At 44.1% G+C, this 18,194-nt stretch overlaps 1 protein-coding gene across 1 annotated transcript in view; it reads left to right on the plus strand.

The window, feature by feature from the left end:
* The window catches only part of FSTL1 (follistatin like 1), a 33,550-nt gene that overhangs the window by 8,005 nt on the left and 7,351 nt on the right, over positions 1–18,194 (plus strand). The window contains exons 3-7 of the mRNA XM_066614954.1: positions 9,974–10,078; positions 10,811–10,940; positions 13,003–13,035; positions 14,076–14,206; positions 15,906–16,024. Coding sequence (XP_066471051.1) covers positions 9,974–10,078; positions 10,811–10,940; positions 13,003–13,035; positions 14,076–14,206; positions 15,906–16,024 — 518 coding nt within the window. The remainder of the gene's footprint in view (positions 1–9,973; positions 10,079–10,810; positions 10,941–13,002; positions 13,036–14,075; positions 14,207–15,905; positions 16,025–18,194) is intronic.

Genomic DNA, 18,194 nt, shown 5'->3' on the forward strand with positions numbered 1-18,194 from the left:
TAACTGGCGATTTTGTCACCACCAGTTACTTCTGGATTGGGAGGCCAGACGCAATGCGGCAAACACTGGTAAGAGGCTCAAGGCAGATGAAAGGGATTTTTTGAGCTCGCGAAAAGCGCACGCTGGAACTCTGCCTGCCAAGCCGAGCCTCTTAATGCTGCTTGTCACATTGCATTGCTGGTCTCGCTGCCAGGCGGTGGGAGTCTGGGGGTCCCGTGAGTACCACTGGACACCACTTCTAATTTCACTAGTGGTACGAGTACCACTGGTTGAGAAACGCTGAGCTAGTTTGACCATTTTAAATATAATGTTGTATCTTTTGTCATTAAGCCACCTTGATAATAATTGAGAAGTCTAATTTGAGGAACTAATAGTTATCTGGATGTAAAATTAGGAGAAGTGAATATTACCCAAAAAAGCGGCACAGAATAACTCTAATGTGACCAGATTTATCAGATTCAGTTCATGCTGGAGTAGAGAGAGGAGCTTTAAAAGTATGCAAAGAAGAGGAAGAGGGTAGTTGGCACTGGACCAGCTATGCAGATTGAGCGAGTGGACGGGCCGGGTAGGCAGGCAGGTGCAAGAACTTTACAGGATTCCCACCATCTCCCAACAATCACCACCTGAATTGGTCACCTCACCCAGCCTCATCAGCAGGCTAACCATGAGTAATGAATAAGAATTTGATTATAGAGGATTAACCCAGCATTAGGTGCAAGAAAGACGTACATTTGGCTTTCAAACTAGAACCCTTTAGCACTGCAGAGACACTGCACCGCATATAAAGCATTTTCTCCATTTCATGCATAATGCTCCTTCGCTACGGCAAGGCCAAGGTGGGCTGGCATTACCAATCTCAGATTGGCAACCTTAGAGCAAGATTCTGTATATGCTTACTCACAGGTAGAATTGGTTTAATTACTCTGTCGAATTATTCTCTGTAGAAGCGGTTCTCAAAATTTTCGGTCTCCAGAGCCCTTTATGCTCTTAAATGGAATCTCAGGAAGCCCCGCTGGCACATGCTTGCAGTCTAGGGGAGCTCCAGAGCGCTGGTGCACGCACAGAGACACACAGTGGTAAGCAGATGGCAACCACTTATGACACCATCAGTGTCATAAGTGGAACCGCTGAAGATGCCTTGGGGAGTCCCAGGGCTCCTAGGAGCACACTTTAGATAAATGCTGCTCTGTCGTAACTGCTCTATTCGTAGAAACCCAGGAACTGTGCTTAGAATTCCAGCTTTTATTTATTGATCTCCTCTTTAATGTGGTTTAAAGTGCCTTCTGCTTCTCTACAACATTGTAGAGCCGCTTCTACAACATTACCTGAAATGGTTCATCCTGCCACTTTAAATGACTTTTCCCCCCTTAATCTCACCATCTTTTTTCATGACTATAATATCACATACACTCCCCAGTGGCATGAGATTGCACCATGAGGAAGCAGTTCCTCCTTTTTTTTTTTGTTATATTTTGTTTTCACTCCTGTGCTTGCTGAAAACTCCCCTTGGCTATGATCAGGTGGATTGTCTTGACCAATAGTCAGCCAGTAGCACAACACAGTAGAGTGCTGAAGGATGTCTGCATGGTCCATTGTTTCACATAAGCCATTGCCACCAGATCAACCCCACCTGCAATCTCCTTCTCAATTATGCCCCCTCCCTGCCTGATTTCACCCCTCCCTGCCCCTGTTCTGCCGTTCCCTGCCCCCTTCTGCTTCTCCCACTGGCTTATCTGTTCCAGCCGGCAGCGAGAGAGTCATTGATATGGGCAGGAAGGCTCTACCCTTCCCACCTGCATCCTAGCATCATGCTACTGAGCATGCTTCTGGAAACTGCTTTACAGCTCTTTTACAGCAGTTAGCACTGGCAGAATGCTTGTTCAATTCTATAAGACAGTAGGGGAATTGGAAAGCTAAATGAAAAGAGGTTTTAGGAGTGGAGAAACTAAGTGTCAACTAGGAGGAGCCCAGAGGAGTTAACCAAAGGAAAGATTCAGAGAAGTCATTGATTTGATCAACAGCCCAATCCACCATAGCTCCGGATGTGGTGATATAGCAGTGCCAGTGTGGTACCTGCTGTATCCTGCACAAGAGTTTTGTGCAGTAGCTTTGGGATAAGGAATCATTTGTGCATTTACCCCAGAGTAATGCTGTACCAGCCCACCAGGTCTACTTGGACCTGTGCCAGTGAAATTGCTATTGCAAGACAACATAGACCAGGTGAATCAAGGCCAGGAAGGGAGTTAAATTTTGGTGTGAACCCTGCTGCCAGAACTACCCACCTCCTGGTCCCAATCCACCCTCCTCCCCACCCCATTGCCTCTTTCTCTGCCTCTCCATTCTTTCTCCACACCCTTCTCTCCCTCTTCACCCACCCTGCCATATCCTCCTCAAGCTCCCTTTCTGGGTTGATTTCAGCCTAACCCCTCTATAGCCTAAGCATCGCCCGCTGGTCCCTCGCTGGACCTCCTCCCCCTCCCCCGCAGTTCAGCTATCTGGCACTTAGTGGTGACATCACTCCTGTGCTCCACCATGTTCAGCTTTTGGGCTCTGCCCTCACATCTGGCTGGAGTGGGATGCAGGGCTGACGATGATGTTTTAGTATTTTCATAGAAGCTACTATAAGCAATTTCATACTGAGTTGTCCTGGCTGTATTTATTGTTTGCAAACATGCTGTGATTGATAGAAATGTTTCAAAAGCTGCTGAGGCAGTGATGAACGTTGCTGTTACTTGCCTTTGACATTTTTGCTCCCTTGTCTCTTTTAAGGGCATTCCAGTCCACTGACAAAATCAGGGAGCAATGTTTTCTGCTCAGCTGGCTCTCACGTCAAGTCTGCAGGGAGGCAGTTGCTGCTTTTAAAATGGTGATTTCAACCACTCTTGCCTTGCTGTAACTCTCCCTGCTATGCAGTGATTGGCCAATCTCTTGGAGATTTAAGATCTGATTGAATGGGCACGGTCTCTTTCCTCCCCCAGCAGTGCATTTTGCATCTGTTAGCAAAAAATATGTGAGAGCCAAGACTATGTAAGGTGGGTGGAGTATGTTTTTTGGCTGGCATCCAAAACCAAAACAGTGGAAACTTTTGTGACATGTAAGGAAAAGTTTTACAAAGTTGGCCTTTTAATACAAATGCTTTGTGAGGTGCTTAAATGTCGATTTAGCACCACCCCCCACCCTTCTTTCCTTTGCACAGACTGTTGTGGAGGTGGACTAGTGTTACTGGCAGTCTGCCTCTACATCTGGCCAAATGTGGGCAAGAGAAGTGCCATGTCACTTCAGTGTTCACTATAGACATGGTCATGGATGCCCCCCCTCCCCAAGCTGCCATCCCCTCAGTTTTAGGAGACAGCCACCACTTCTTTCAACAGCAGTATCTCCTGGCATCTAGAACAATGGTTCTCAAACTGTGGGTGGGAACCCACCACTGGGTTGTGACCTGATTTTTGGCAGGCTGCGAAAGTGACAAACCAATAGTGGACAAGGAAAGTGTATTGAGCCCTATGGAAACCAAAACGGAGAAGCGTGTGCACATTTCCTCATGAATAGGCGACCTTGCCTTGGTCCACTGCAAAGGGAAATGCAAGCTCACCAGAATGGTCCAGATCCAATGAACATGGAGCTCAACAAAGCTCCAGAAGGTAATTCCCCTTGAGGTAGTTCCCCTGGAGGTAGTAAAAAGATTAAAAACAGAGGCTTGAGTGGCTGGTAAAGTGAAACTTTTTTTTAGTCTTGTAAAGCTAGGTTGGTCCCAATAAAATGCTGTTTTGAAAAGTGCTAAAAAGTTTGATCTAGAAGATAAAATAAGAGTTTCACTGCCTAATTTGAAAATCACACCTTATATTTTCTGTGCCTATGATAATACGTTTCAGCTAGCACAGATCACCTTTTCCTGTTTTCTCTGAAACTCAGAGAAAACTGCTTCTCATTGAAGTAGTAAACCTGTGTCTGGGCTACACCACTTCAGACTGCAGGTGGGAACTCACATGCTTCTCCCCAAAAAGAAATCTTCCTGCTTATCAAAAGCAAGATGCTAGACTGAAGGGTTCTGTTATATCCGAGCCTTCTTTGTGTCATGCTTGTTCTCTATGCGCAGGATCTCTCTCTCTCTCTCTCTCTCTCTCTCTCTCTCTCTCTCTCTCTCTCTGTGTCTTTTAATGGAAGAGCATCCAGTTATGTGAACCTCCTGAAATGGTACAGCCATTATACAGGCTTACTCCCTCAGGAAGTTGTTAAAGGATCCTTTAAAACTGTCCTTGTCCTTAAAGGATTTATTTGCCCACATAGATGTGGACAACACAAAGATTTGCCCACACAGATTTGAAATGTCTCTGAACTTTCCAGCCAAGACACACTGTCTACAGAGCACCTCCTTCTCACCAGGATACCCTCATAAAAGCTTTTCAGTGTTTGGATTCCCTCAGTTATACATCTGAGCTGCCAATGAAAAGAGCCGAATAACTTACTTGGCTCAGTGCTAACATGACCAGGATGTCTAGAGAACTGGCTGGATGGTGATTCCCCCCCCCCAATCGCTTGAGGTGCTGCTTCAAAGTAAGCACATCCTTTTGCTGACAGGAGGCAGACTTAAGAATGTAAGCAGAGCCCTGCTGAAGCAGCCAAATGGTTCATTTAGTTCAGAATCCTGTTTCCAACACTGTCTGGCCAAGTGCTTCCAGGAAGCATGAATACAACAGCCCTCTACTGCTTGCCCTTGTTAGCATTCATGGTATTTTTAGTAGCTCTGGCTCTGAATATGGAGGTTCAACCTAGTTATGGCTAATAGCCCTCCCTGGACCCAGCCTCCATGAATTGGTCAAATCCCCCTTTTAACGGGTCAAAATAATGACATGATCAATGTGTTGCTGGCTGTTAACATTTTTTGCTTTTATCAAAAATAGCATTCATGGGGGCATGTGATCTGGACCAAAGCCACACTGGGGGAGGGGGCATTCAGGCTTTAACAGGGATGTGCTGGAGTCACTGTGCAGAATGGCATGTAGAGTCACAGGTCTCCAGCCCCAGACTCAAGTTGACTTGCGAGTCATATTGCAATTTGTCCTGAGCCGCCGGCTAATGTGCAGCTTATGGTCTGCTAAGAGCACAATCCTATCTTAATGTCCTGGAGAGAGTCTTAGAAATTGCAACTTTAACTGAAACAACGTATAATGAAACCAATTCTACCTTAAGGAGATTATGTAAACAAGAGTGTCCCCTGAACCTTCAGCTGTGACTGCAGCCACTTGGGCACGCAGCCACGGAGCTTTCGTCACTGCATTGCAGGGGTTTGTGAGACGATCTCCCTGCAAACTGGCAGAGAAGCAGCAGCAAGCTGCACCTCACTAGCGAGACTTCAAGCCTGCCAAATGTGAGCAGCCCATCTAGGGGATAGTTGGTGGTGGGGTATTGTTGCAGAAGGGGAAAGGAAGAGGGGAGGGTGGTGCAGAGATGAGACCTCCTTTTGGCCTGGCACAGTGACCGGAATTGGGCAGTCCAATCAAACTGGGCGGCAGGGATCAAATTTTTCATTGACACTTGAGGTGCTGCTTCGAAATCCTTATGCTGACAGGAGGCAGATTTAAGAAAGCAAAACGACATTGAAACAAGTGAGACATATGGGTGAGAACTTCCTGTAAAAGTAAGCCTACAGGTATTCCCTGTCCTGAAGTTGTGCTCGTGGTGTTTTGTACATACTTGCAAGACTTTACATTTGTCTCTGTTGAAATTCATCTTGTTGATATGGGCCTACTGCAGTGATTTTCAACCTTTTTTTGTCTCACAGCACACTGATAAGGTAATGAAATTGTCAAGGCACACCATCAGTTTTTTGACAATTGGCAAGGCGCACCATGCTGCTGGTGGGGGGCTCACATCCCTAATGACCCTACTAAAAAATGACCCCCCAAACTCCCATGGCACACCTGCAGACCGTTCACAGCACACCAGTGTGCCACGGCATAGTGGTTGAAAATGGCTGGCCTAGTGATTGAACCTGTCAAGATAAACTTGAATTCTGATTCAGTTCTGCAGGGTGTTAGCTTCCTCTCCCAGCATTGTGTGCAGATTTGATAAGCATTCTTATTTACTCCCTTATCCATGTCATTTATGTAAATGTTGAGCAGTGTAGGGACCAAGACTGAATGTTGTGGTAACCCACTCTCCACTCAGGGAATATCTGTCTTCAGGTTAATTGAAGCCATTTATTAGAGCTCATTGGGATTCAACCAGCTTTTAACTCACCTATCATCTAGCCCAGGGGTGTCCAAAGTTTTTGGCAGGAGGGCCACATAATCTCTCTGACACTGTGTTGGGGGCCAGGGAAAAAAGAATTAATTTACATTTAAAATGTGAATAAATTTACATAGATTTACATAAATAATATATTAAAGATGAACTTATATGAATGAATGAAGGTCTTGCAAAGCTCAAGGCCTATAAAAGGCCTTGCACAAAGCAAGGCTGGCCTTTCCTTTGCTGCCGCTACTGCATCACAGACATGAAACAACAAGCAGTGGAGGGAGCCCTCATCCCACAGCTCATGCAAGAGGTCAAACAGTTGCCCTCACTCTGAGAGCAGTTGCGTTGGGCCAGTGTGGGCTCCAACAAATCTCCGGAGGGCCAGAGGCTCATTGGAGACTAGGGGCTCCCTGAGGGCCACATTGAGAGGCCTCGAGGGCCGCAAGTGGCCCCAGGGCTGGGGTTTGGGCACCCCTGATCTAGCCTAGTGGGTCGCAAACTGTGTAGAGGTCCTTTAGGCTGCTACCTGATTTGTAAATGCCAAGGGGTGTGGCTATAATAGTGATTGGACAGTAGTGTTCCCCCCAAGTAGCAGCTTGTTTAACCCTTGATGCACATAGCCTTATCTGCCCTGTCAGTTTTATGAACCACCAAAAATTGGGTCAAAACCCACTGGTGGGTCCTGGACCTACCATTAAGAACCACTGATCCAGCCCACATGTTACCATTTTATCAACAAGGATGTCACAGGAGACTTTGTCAAATGCCAAACTGAAATCTAAGCATATTGTGTTCATAGTATGCTTTCCCATGATCTACTAGGCTAGTCACTCTATCGAAATAAGGAGATGGGGTTATTGTGACACAACTCATTCTTGACAAACTCATGCTGGCTCCAGGAAAACAGCCTATTATTTTCTTAGTGATCACAGACATTCTGCTTAATAATCTGTTATGGGATGTTTCTGTGTGTAGATGTCAGGCTCTCTGGTCTGTATTTTCCTGGATCTTCTTCCCCCCCTTTTTTTTTTAAAGATAGGGACATTTGCTCATCCCCAGATCTTGGGCACTTCATTCATTCTCTACAGACAAATAATATTTGTCTTCAAAGATTACCAGCAGTGGCTCTGTTATTACATCCACAAGCTTCTTCAGTACCCTGGAGTGTTGTTCACCTGGTGCTTGGACTTGAATTCATTTAAAGTAAGCTGGAGTTCCTTTACCATCTTTTTACCTCTTTATCTCTTCATTAGTTTAACTGTTGTTTGGTTGGGTCATCTTTCTCCTGTGGGAGGTCAGATGCAAAGTAAGAGTTGCTGCTCCACCTTCTGTCCATCATCTGTTACTACCGCATCATCTTCTCCACAAAACAGTCCTATTACTTCCTTGACCTTCCCCTTCTTTTGGACATAGACATAGCCAGGAAAAAAATGTTTTTGTTGTTTTGGTGTTCTTCACAAGCTTCCATTTATTTTATGTTCAATCTTCCTGAAATCATCCCTGCAGGTGTGGGCTGTATTATGTAGTGTTCCTTTGTTAACTTCTTGACATTTCTTGTAAAAGCAGACTCTTGTACATGAACATCTTACTTCTCAACTTCTCAGGAAGTCCTTTGTGCAGTCACACTGGTTTCCTTAGATATCGCTCAACTTTTCTGCTCATGGGAACTGTTTGAGTGTGCCTTCAGTATCTTGTTAAAGATAGTGAATATCTAACCCTTCCTGGACTTTTTTCTTGTAGAAGTTTCAGCCAAGGGATAAGACTTAATTTCCCCTGTAGCCATTTAACTCTGCTTTCCTGAACTCCAGGGTACACACCTGATTACCTTTAGCTTTTTTTTATTTATTTATTAAATTTAAAATATCTTGATATCACAATTCTCACTTCCTTGGCCAATTCTTCCCTGTTGGTAAGGATTAAGTCCAGGATAGCAGACCCCCTTGTTCATCCATCCACCTTTTGAATGATGAAGCAGTCCACAAAAAGCAAGTCAAGAATTCATTGGACCTCCCATTCTCTAGGTGAGTTGGACTTCCAGCAGAGATCAGGATTGTTGGTCCCCATTAGCACTGTGGCTTTCTTCTTTGAAGATTTGTTAATCTGTGCAAGGAAAGCATTTTCTGTAACTTCAGCTAGCCAGGTGGTCTGTATGAGACTCCCACAATTATTCCTCTCACCTTTAATTCTTGCTCAGACACTTTCCGCTGGACTTCCATGCTCAACTTCCTGGATTTCTGTGCAGGTGTACGTATTCTTGACATATAATGCAATTCTACCTCCCTTTCTTTTAGGCCTATTCCTTTTGGACAAGTTACACCCTTCAAATACCATACTCCACCATATTTCATCCCACTATATTTCCATAGTGTCTATCAAATAACATATGCCTTCCGATGTTAGGATTCCAGATTTGTTCTTTGTTTCCTTTACCGTGTGCATTAATATTCAGACATTGAAGACCATGGATATCAACTCCTACTATCTTCCCTGGTTCTGTGTTTTTGTCTCCCTCCTTCTTTGTACTTAGTCTATCGTTGTCTTGATGAGGTTTGTGAGACTCTTGTCAAATACATTCTTCCCAGACCTCATGAGGTGCACCTTATCTCTAGCTAGGAGTCCTTCACACAGGTAGCATAAGAAACCAAACTTTTCTTGATGACACTGTTTTCATAGCCAGCTGTTCAGTCCCTATCTTGCATACTCTTGCTGAACCTTGACCTTTAACAAGAAGGACAAATGAAAACAGCACTTGGACCTTATTGATTGCTGAAATGGATGGGTCTCAGCAATCTCTCCATCACATCTTGGATACATGCATCAGGAAGAAAGTACACTTTCCAAGTTGACATGTGTGGTCTGCATACCACTGCCTCTCAGTAGGGAATCTCCTACACCACCACACATCTCCTCTTCCTTGGGATGATAGTTGCATTTCTCCCATCCATGGGTAACTGAAAGTCTTTCTTCCTTGTTTGCATTCTCTGGGTGTCAGTTCTTGTCCAATGGGTGTGTATTATTCTCCACAGAGAAAGATTAGTATTAGTTGCTCAATCCAATGGGCCAGAATAGCCCCCTTTTTTCTTGTTCCTCAATATCACATGTCCACACTTCCCATAAGGATTTCCTCTTTCTTAGGAAATACCTCCATCTTCCCTTCTTGGGGAATTCCTTCTGTCTTATCCAAGAACTCCTCAACCCCCATACTGAGTCACAAGGCAGAAAAGCACACTTGAAGTCCTTTCACTTCCTCCAGCAGGGAGGCTAGCTTGCACTTGCAATAGGAGTAGTTCATAGTCTTCTTTGGGTAGGAAAACAAAAATGGCACATATACTGCAGGTCACCATTCCACACTTTTCCCCTTGTCCATGTTGCCTGAAGCTACAGATACTGTAGCCGCCATGTCTGGACTCCCTGCACACTCCCTTGTTAGTCCCATATGCCCTGCAAGTCCCATACAAACAAAGCAGCTGACCCTCACAGTCACCCTCTTTTCTCTTCCAAACTCTCATGTCAAAGTTCTTGCGCCCTGTTTGCAGTCTGTAGGTGTGCAGACTGCAAACTGTAGGTGTGCCTCCTAAGTGGCCCCAGAGTGACTGATGTCTGAGAGAGTTTTGGTTTCTAGCTGAGTCCTACTCCTCCACTGAGTCATCCCTAAAGCTGATACCTGAAAAGCAGACTGTCTTTTTCTGATGGTGGCTGGTATTTATTTATTGTATTTTCTCTGTATATCCCTTAGGAGGAGCCAATGAGCAAGTCCAAAATCTGTGCCAATGTTTTCTGTGGGGCAGGCCGGGAGTGTGCTGTGACAGAGAAAAGTGAGCCAACTTGTCTGTGCATTGAGGTAAGTCAGGGATCAGCACTTCAAGCAGCAGGGTTCTGAGACTGCTAGCTCAAACACTTTCTTCCCTTTAGTGGTGTTCCCATTCATGAAAAAGAAAACTTTTTCTTTTAATTTCTTTTTTTCTCTTCTCTGGAGACTGTGTCTATATAGCTCTGTTGGTTTGGAAAATGCACCTAAGTGCAAATGGTAACAAGACTATCTCCTGTACCAGTTCCTTTCCATTTTGTGAACTATTTTTTAAAAATTATTGCATGAGATCGCATTTTAAATTGTTTGGGGACTTCTGCTCCCCCGTATTTCAAACCAGCTTTTAAAATAGCAGTACCTCAAATAAGCCGTCTTGTCACTGTTGTCACTCGGGGGAATGTGGTGTGGTGACTAAAATACTCCTCATGCATTATCTCAACAATTTGCATGATAATCTTTTAAGGTAGGTCAGGAAGCAAAGACACTGAACATACAGCTAAGCTGTGTGTTCACAAAGAAGTGGAAACTTGTACACAGAATGGGAATTATGAGCAAACATCGCTGAATTAAGTTGGAGTCATTTTAACAGATTCATTTCATTGGGGTACTGGAAGTCTGGAACTCTGTTCTGATCTTTTATGTTTAGTCTCTCTCCCTCTCTCTTTCCCTCTTCTAATACAAATAGGCTGTTTGAGGTCTGGTCTTTAGTTTCCTCCTTCCCTCATCAATCTCTTGAGTCAGTTTATCTGGCTTCTTTCTTTGTAGAAATGCAAACCGCACAAGAGACCAGTTTGTGGCAGCAATGGCAAGACATACTTGAACCACTGTGAGCTACATCGCGATGCTTGCCTCACTGGTTCCAAAATCCAGGTGGACTATGATGGCCATTGTAAAGGTAAGCGAGGCTTATGTTGGGATACCCATGAAACAACTGCTTTTCCAGTCAGACTGTAGAGTTCATTAGAACCTTGGGAACACTGAGATTAACATGGGGTCTCTTCCTTGGTTTTTCAAACACACATGATTTGGTTTGGCACAAAATGTTTTGCTTATTTCAACCAGACTTTGCTGTGGAAGTATGTAGTTCTTTGGGCAAGGGTGGCACCAAAGCAGAGGTTGAAAAAAGGCAACAAGGCAAGTGGGGGCTGCTGATCATCTTGTTGTCATTAGGGGATCGCCATGCCTATTACAGGGCATGATAGCCCAGCCTCATTGTCTAGTGACAGGTTTCCTGTTTTTGCAAAAAACAGCAGTCATAAGCAAGCTGGGGAGGAAGCAGAAATGGGCATAGTTTGGGAGGTGGAACAGTTGTAGGCTCTCACAGCTGGGCAAGATCCCCTCAAGCTCAGCTGCATGCCTGGAGGCTGAACTAGGAAGGCTGAATAGGATCCCTGCATAAACAACCCTTGCTCCTTACCAAATATGTTCACATAGGTTTTCCTTGTGAAGCTGAAACTGGAGGTCAGTTACACAAAAACTGGTTTTATATGACGAGATTGAATTGAGATTGACAACTCAAAGCTCACCAAACCTCCTAGACAGTTGAAATAGTAGGAAGCCAGTCATCCATAGTATGTATATATTTGGAACCAGGGATGGTCCACCTTGTAAGTGGTGAGAGGAAAGTCAACTTTTGGAAAGCCCAAGTTGTTTGCAAATGGTTCGATTGCATCCTGTAGAGTTGAAAAAAAAAAAAGAAATGCCTGTAGCTACCCCTTGTGGTGAGCTATCTGTAGCTAAATATCAGGAGGTTCAAACACACTAAGGGCCCAATCCTATCCAACTTTCCAGCACCGGTGCAGCTGTGCCAATGGGGCATGTGCTGCATCCTGCAACTGGGTGGCAGTCACGGAGGTCTCCTCAAGATAAGGGAATGTTTGTTCCCTTACCTTGGGGCAATACTGCAGTTGCATCAGTGCTGGAAAGTTGGATGAGATTGGGCTCTAAGGCTTTTGTGGCTGGATGAGTCTAAAACATAATTAAAAATGTAGCTCGAGTTTTCAAGCTCAAGACTACACTAGATCCTTCAACGTTTTAAATTATGTTTTAGATCAGGAGGTACCCTGATTATGTTGTACTCCCTGGCTCTGGATGGACTCCACTTATCCAAGCAGCTCTTTGGCTTCCCCTGACCTGGTGGTGTTAAGAAGGCTATGGCTGTGCTTGTCTGGCACCACATAGAAAGGACCTTTATAGCATCTCTAATTGTCTTCTTGTGCCCCTCTCCTGGCTCTGTACTCTTGTTCTAAGGTTGCACCCTGCTATTATCTTTGCTTTGAACTTAAACATTGGAACACTTGCATAAAAAGTTGCCAGTTCTCAATTTACAGAGTGCATTCAGAATGTGCCAGATACTCAAACTAGTCATCTATTTCAGGTACTGCAAAAACCTTGTCCTTGGGCCTTATCAATCTTAAGATGCTTAACTGTAAGTTCTCTATAGTAAAAGAGTAAAATGGAAGCCATAACTGACATTGTGAGATGGTTATTAAATTGTTACGCAGTCCAAAACCATGGGTCTTGGACAAGTTAAACAGCTTAGGGCGCAATCCTAACCCCTTATGTCAGTGCTTTCCAGCACTGGCACAGCAGTGCCAATGCGATGTGTGCTGCATCCTGCAGTTGGGTGTCATTCACAGAGGCCTCCTCAAAGTAAGGGAATGTTTGTTCCCTTACCACAGAGCTGCATTGCCCTGCAAAGCACTGACATAAGGGGTTAGGGTTGCGCCCTTAATGGCATTCAGCTGGCAAAATTTGACTGTGCTTATTTACAGCAGTGAACCAAACTTTGCGCTTACTTTGGTTAGCTGCATGGCAGGAAGGTCAAGTGTAATTCTCTCTTCTCACTTTTGAGTGATTGCACAAGGCATGAGGCATGAGGTGTGATTCAGTAAAAACACAAAACATGGCACAAAATGCCTTTAAGCTCAGATTTTCCTGTTTCTTTCTGTTAATAGAAAAAAAGCCTGAGAACTCAGCTGCAAGTCCAGGTAAGTATGCCTTTGCTATGCTCAAGTGTCCCAGAGACTGTTCCTTATGAGATGCCATCCATTGGTCCCTCTTCACGCATTTGTATGGGAAGCATATTGTGAACGTGCAATCTGCCCACTTCCTGGGGCTTTTTGCATTATGTAGAGGGACTGTTTGTTCACATTGCTAATGCAACTTTAACATTGTTCCTATGTTAAAGTTCCTCACCCCAGAAATGGGTGGGGCATGAGTACTCATGGTGTGTTTGGCCCCCAACTGTGCAAAGAGGGGCTGGCAGACAAAGTATCATCCAAACCAGCCCCAAATAGATAGAACAGTATGCACAATATTTAGATTTTGGTTTTCTGAAACATTCTCATCTTGTGTGTGTGGGAAATAGGCAGTGATACAGTCTAATCCTGTGCATATTTGCTCAGAAATAAGTCCAGGTGAGTTCGGTTGTATTTATCCACATGTAATTGCATCAGACTGCAGCTTCAGAGTTCTGCTGTGCCTGAGTACACAGTGGGTGAGACAGATTGGGGCAGAGTCAGCATTTTTCTAGGACCACATAGAATTATGGGAGACTTCAGGTACAGCCCAAGAACAGTGTATACGGTGGCATGGAGAATGATTTATCTGAAGTTCAAACCTCTCAATAAATCAGCTCAAAAAGCCCAAAAGGCTTTGGGCCCCAGATTACCTTTCATCAGGAGAATCTTTACCAAACAGATAAACAAAGGTTTAGGTGCATTAAATGCGTTTTTTTCTGTTCTTCCTGCCAAGGAAAGTATCCCTATGGAGAATCAGTAGTCGTTTCCTTGAGACTAGTTTCTCATGTGTCTCAAGAGAAGAGTAGTGTGTACCACTTTATGTATCACTCTACGGGATTGGGAGTTTTGGAGTTTGCTGCTTGCCAGTTTATGTTCCGCTTGAGACTAAGGGAAGTTGCACTGCTTCTCACCTACCTTTAGGAATTCTCTTTTTCCCTTCTCTGTCAATTCCTTGTGTTTTTCCACCATTCCTGATGCAGTGTTTCCATTTCGTCCTTACTCAACAGTTGTCTGCTACCAGGCTGACCGAGATGAACTTCGACGACGTGTCATACAGTGGCTTGAAGCTGAGATCATTCCCGATGGTTGGTTCTCTAAAGGGAGCAACTACACAGAAATCCTAGACAAGTACTTCAAGGTACAGATGATCGGAAAGGGGAGATAGAGGCATTTGACTGACAAAGGAAGCAATGAGCTTATCCGTTTAATGCTGTTGATTAGGACTTCTCTGCAGATAATCATTATCCTGATTCTACAGCCCAATCCAGAGCAAAGTTCCATGCAGCAGTGCTGGCACAGTGTTGCATCCTGTGCAGGAATTTTGTGTGCTGGAGGTCTCTGCAGGTTAGGGGGACTTTTGTCGCCTTGCCCCAGGTAAGCCTCAGCATCTGTAATAGGGCACCTCAGACCTGCACAAACTCTATAGCTAACAGAAGTCCACAAGTGTCACCGGGTCAGGCTTGGGAAGGGGGATCGGATTTTGTGCATGTGGCTGTCGCTGATCCCACCCCCTCTCAGGCCAATCCACCTGCCCCCATTGCTACTCTCCCCCACCCTGTTACACCCCTGCAAAGGATGCAGCAGAACTCCTCCCCCTCCACAGGATGCAGCAGACGCTCTGATGGTGTGACTGCATTTCGTTCGGAGGAGAAGGATTTGGCCCTAAGTTCATTGTTTCAAGAGGAAGTGTGGTGCATCTCCCCAAAAACACAGTCATGAGAAGTTACCCCAGCCAAGTCACAGGTGGTTGCATTTCACCTTGTTCATTAGGATGAACCCCAACCTGGGTGCAGATCCACTCATGAGCAAAAGTGTCAGTGTGTTGTCTCCTTCCTACTGTTTCTCTTGTACATTGTTATTCTTATACTGCAGTTTGTGCTAGTTTGTATGTATTGCAAATGCCCATAAATGCCCATAAATAAAAAGTGACAATGACAGAAAATGCAAAGCAAAACAAAATCAGAAGAAATAGACCTGAGGATGTACTCGTAGCTTAAGACAGTGGTTCTCACACTTTTAGCACCGGGACCCACTTTTTAGAATGAGAATCTGTCAGGACCCACCAGAAGTGATGTCATGACCAGAAGTGACATCGTCAAGCACAAAATTTTTTAACAATCCTAGGCTGCAATCCTACCTACATTTACCCAGGATTAAGTCCCATTTACTGTCATTGTTCAAAGCATATACAGAGTAGCATGTTCAAAGTACAGATGTGTCACATTTCCCCAAATGCGGTCACATCCCATGGGAGCATCAAGTCTAATATATTAAAAATAAAATATTGAAATGAATGGCGACCCACCTGAAATTGGCTTGCAACCGACCTAATGAGTCCCGACCCACAGTTTGAGAAACACTGGCCTAAGAGGTATAAAGAACTAGTTGAAGAGAAAGAAAAATGCAATTCCGTGATGCACTGATAAAGCATTTGTAGAAAGGAAGTACTGGCACCCTTCCACAGATAGGTGCAAGGCACTATATAATATGTTCAGTTTTGGTTTTGTTCCGGAAAGACTGGATTCAAACTTGAAAAGGGATAAAGAAAAGCAATAAAAATAGTTTTAGGAATGGACAACTTCTCTTTTAAATGGAAGTTAAAAGAACTTGAATAGAACTGTTCAAAAAATCAAAGAAAAGGAGCATAGCATAAATTGGGCCTATGTATGTACATGTGTACACTCTAAATCACATGCAGTGACTTGCACATGGGAAGAGAGAGAGAGAGTGTGAAGTCTTGAAGCTTGTGTGGTGAGTGTGTGGACTTCATAGCTAGGGACTTGAAAACAAGTACTGCTTTTTCAGCCTCTCCTGTATGTTGCTTTGTGCTTTTATAGAATTTTGACGATGGGGATTCTCATTTGGACTCCAGTGAGTTCCTGAAGTTTGTGGAGCAAAATGAGACAGCTGTCAACATCACCACCTATGTGAATCAAGAGACCAACAAATTGCTCAGGTATCTTGGTGCAGTACAGTGGAACGAGAGAGAGAGAGAGAGAGAGAGAGAGAGAGAGAGAGAGAGGAGGCAGTCCTGCTGCATCTGATTTGCAGAAGAATCAGTAAAAATATAAGGAGTTTATTAAAAGGATTTACAAGGCTTGGAACAACAGGGAAAATAATAGCAGGTGAGAAGGGGGGGAAATGTATCTCTTGGCAAAACGGAAGGGAGGGCAGAGGTTGAATGGCAAGGAGATTATAAAGCAAGCTGGAAAATGAATAAATACTGATACAGCTAAACTAGATATGGCCCCTATCTCAGTGTACTCATGCTATCCAGGACAATGGCAATTATGCATGTGGGAGTTTGCTCTTGGGTTTATAACCAGTGGGAGTAAACTCTGCTTTCTCTGAGTCATTTGGGGTCACCTGGCGTGTTTGAATGTCCTACTCTGAAAAGCAGGAGGGCATCTGGGTCAAATGAGCTAGCTCAGAGTCTTTTTCTTTTCTTTTCTGGTACCTGTCAAGGGAAAGGAACTCTTGGAAAGAGAAGGTGCCAAACAAAGGATAATGGTGATTTGCAGCTGGATGACATCCCAAACCTCTAAGGGAGAGTTTAGAAAGGTCCTAAATAAATCAACAGATAGTGTGAAATCAGGGTATACACACCACAGGATGTATACAGAGCCTTGCTGATTTAAATATTAGAGACTTGGAAAACAATGGAAGCATTTAGGAGAGCCTTAGTGGAATGGAATACTGGGCTCAGACTAACAAAATGAAGAGACAAATGCAAGATTCTGCACTTAGGTGCCCGCCCCCCCAAAAGAAAAAAGAACAAAAACAAACCCAGGCACATGTATGGAATACCTGACTTGGCATCACTGTGTGTGAAGGGGATCTTGGTGTTGTAGTGGAGCTCAAGCTGAACATGAGTCAGCAGTGTGATGTTGTTGCAAAGAAAGCTCATTCAATTTTAGGTTGCATTTGCAGAACCATGGTTCCAAGTAGCAAGAAGTAGTGGTTCCATTTTATGCTGGTCAGACCTCATCTAGAGAACTGTGTCCAGTTCTGGGCGCCACACTTTAAGAAGGATTCAGCCAAACTGGAGCAGGGTCAAAGAAAGGGAACAAAGATGATCAGGGATCTGGAAAATAAATCCTATGAGAAAAGGTTGAGGAAATGTGGTTTGCTTAGCCTGGAAAAGAGAAGGGGGGGGAGCAGTGATAGCATTCTTCAAATATCTGATGGGCTGTGACATGGAAGAGGGCAAAAATTTGCTGCTGTAGAGAGTAAGACTAGATCTAATGGGCTTAAGCTGCTGGAGGGAAGATTTTGGTTGAATATCTGGAACACTTCTCAACAATAAGAGCAGTTTGACAAAAGAATCAGTTATCAAATGAAGTGATGAGATCTCGTTGGAGATTTTCAAGCAGAGGTTTGACAGGCACCTTTTGCAGATGTTCTAGAGAAGATTTTCCTGCAAGGTCTACATAGCTTTGAAGGCCCCTTCAAGTCTATGATTTTAACTCATGGGGTTGTTGTGAGGAGAAAAGGAGAGAAAGAACCACGTACACCACCCTGAGCTTCTTAGAGGAAGGGTGATATAAAAATGTAAAAAATAAATTACCCACAAATGTGTCCAGTAGCTGTCGGTGGTACTTGCAAAAAAATAAAATAAATTATCAAATGAGTCACTGCTTTACTTACTTAGATCAAAGGGGCAAAATGTGGGCAGAATCCAATGCCAATACAGATAGCTTGAATGACTGCTTCAGATGTTGATCAGGAAACTCATCTGTGCTGATTTAACAACATTTGCCTGTAACAAATGCCAGCTGCTTTATTGTGGGTACTTTCAGATGAGTTGCCCAGAGTTGCCACTGATGGCTCCTGGATTTCTTATGTTCTCCAGATCCCTAAGCTTTCCCATGATGAATCCATATTTTTTGTGAACTAAGAAAACCAAGCTTTTCTGAAAAGAACAAAACTGCTGTGAGTTCAGCTGTAGCTGAGTCATAGTACAACTTTTCCATCTTTGAAGAGGAGTGCTTTTCTGTGTGTACAATGCTGTTAGGGAAGTTAGCCCCCAAAGCACATCCTTTTCCTTATGCACTTGAGCACCTCATCACCATTTTGTTTCTGGTTACACTTGCTTTTGGAAGCCATTTTATCAATATTCACACTCC

This window comes from Tiliqua scincoides, chromosome 2 (genome assembly GCF_035046505.1).
Source record: "Tiliqua scincoides isolate rTilSci1 chromosome 2, rTilSci1.hap2, whole genome shotgun sequence".
Classification (NCBI taxonomy): Eukaryota; Metazoa; Chordata; class Lepidosauria; order Squamata; family Scincidae; genus Tiliqua; species Tiliqua scincoides.